The sequence below is a fragment of the Histoplasma capsulatum genome, genomic scaffold (genome assembly GCF_000149585.1).
Source record: "Histoplasma capsulatum NAm1 scaffold_1 genomic scaffold, whole genome shotgun sequence".
NCBI classification, from domain to species: Eukaryota; Fungi; Ascomycota; class Eurotiomycetes; order Onygenales; family Ajellomycetaceae; genus Histoplasma; species Histoplasma mississippiense.
Genome location: NW_001813982.1, coordinates 3,635,442 through 3,637,141, shown reverse-complemented (window position 1 = coordinate 3,637,141; position 1,700 = coordinate 3,635,442). Strand labels below are relative to the sequence as shown.

Below are 1,700 nucleotides of genomic sequence, written 5' to 3'. Positions count from 1 at the left end.
TTCCAACACGGCGTAAGGTGGCAGGTTGGAGGGGATAGCGGATGCGGGGGCAGCGGCCGAGTATGCTTGCTGGAACCAGCACTTAGCAAAGGCGGAAAGTAATACGACAGTGAGGAGAGGAGGTGGTGCAGGACAATGCTACAGGAAGTGTATACGCACCTCAGGCTATGAGCTTTGGGGGTGAGGTCTGCGGCTAAAGGAAGCTTTCCCTTACTAAGATATTTAACCGCGCGGAACCAGCCATTTTCGCAAGGTTGCCCCAACTGAACCAGCCAGATAACCAACAAGAGGATAATATCCCGGCGCTCTGGAAGGCAAAGACACCTATTCTTGTCCTTGTCTTTGAATTCTTCCGATTGATTTTCAACGGCTGCTACGACTGTTAGTGCATATTCTCAGGCACGCAGGCGCAGCATACATACCCAGCTGTTGACGATCTCCTGGCTCCTGCGACCTCGAAATCCATCTGCCTTGGGATCAACTCTGCAAACTCCTTCTAACGCTTGAGAGATCTAACCACGAGTTGTCCTAACACCCCCGACAATAACAGCATAATAAGCAACCTCCGCCATGGCTTCACAATCAGCCACAGAATCGTACTCAAACCCTCTTAAGAAGTTCAAGTACGTCCCTTGTGTTCACCACGCGCAATCTAAAACCTACATCCCTTGTTGATTCAAGAAACGCCATACTGATTGGGTCATTTTAGATTGGTTTTCCTTGGAGAACAAAGTGGTGGGTAAAACCGTTGTCAATCCGCGACAGGTTTCAATTTACTGACACCTGGTTTAAATTCTCGGTATAACGGACGCAGTTGGAAAGACCTCCCTGATCACCAGATTCATGTACGATTCATTCGACAATATGTATCAGGCTACAATTGGCATCGACTTCCTGTCAAAAGTAGGATCACAGCCTTCCTCCAATAGACCGCCACGGTTACCGTTTATTATGGGAGTGAGCCGCGACTGACTCTCCTGTGGACTGTAGACAATGTACCTTGAAGACCGAACGGTCCGTCTCCAGCTATGGGATACTGCCGGCCAAGAGCGATTCCGCTCTTTAATCCCCTCCTACATCCGCGATTCGAGCGTAGCAGTCGTCGTCTACGACATCTCGAACGCCAAATCATTCCAAAACACACGCAAATGGGTCGACGATGTGCGCGGCGAACGGGGTAATGACGTGATCATCGTACTTGTGGGGAACAAGACCGATCTGAACGATAGGCGAGAAGTAACGACAGCGCAGGGGGAGGAGGAGGCTAAGAAGCATGGACTCATGTTCATCGAGACGAGCGCGAAGGTTGGGCACAATGTCAAGCAGCTATTTCGAAGGATAGCTCAGGCTCTGCCGGGCATGGACGATGAGTCGGGGAGAGGTACTAACCAAAGTGCGTGTTTTTTTTTTTTTTTTTTTTTTTTTTTTGGTTTTGGTTATGTTGCTCATTCGTTACCCTCTTGGTAAAACCGTTTAATGGGGAACTATTTACTAACTCATTCTTCTGTGAAGTGATTGATGTTAATATCAACCCTACACAGCCTGTGAGCAACGATGGGATGCGCATGCTAAGAGGAAATTCCTGGTCGACTCCATGTTAAGGATCTGCGCCTTTTCAATTCTATGACATTTACTTACTCTACGTATCATTGTTGTAATGTCTTCTCTCTTCTCATGCTCTCATTTCTATATATATTTTT

The 1,700-nt window shown here is 47.8% G+C and overlaps 1 protein-coding gene across 1 annotated transcript; it reads left to right on the top strand.

Annotated features, from left to right (window-relative positions):
• Positions 1-570: 570 nt before the first annotated feature.
• On the top strand, positions 571-1,627 carry HCAG_01041 (GTP-binding protein ryh1; the record flags this gene model as incomplete). Its single annotated transcript, XM_001543945.1, has 5 exons — positions 571-623; positions 710-735; positions 815-957; positions 991-1,381; positions 1,542-1,627. The coding sequence occupies 5 exons, from the start codon at positions 571-573 to the stop codon at positions 1,625-1,627; spliced, it is 699 nt and encodes a 232-aa protein (XP_001543995.1).
• Between the last annotated feature and the right edge of the window lie 73 nt (positions 1,628-1,700).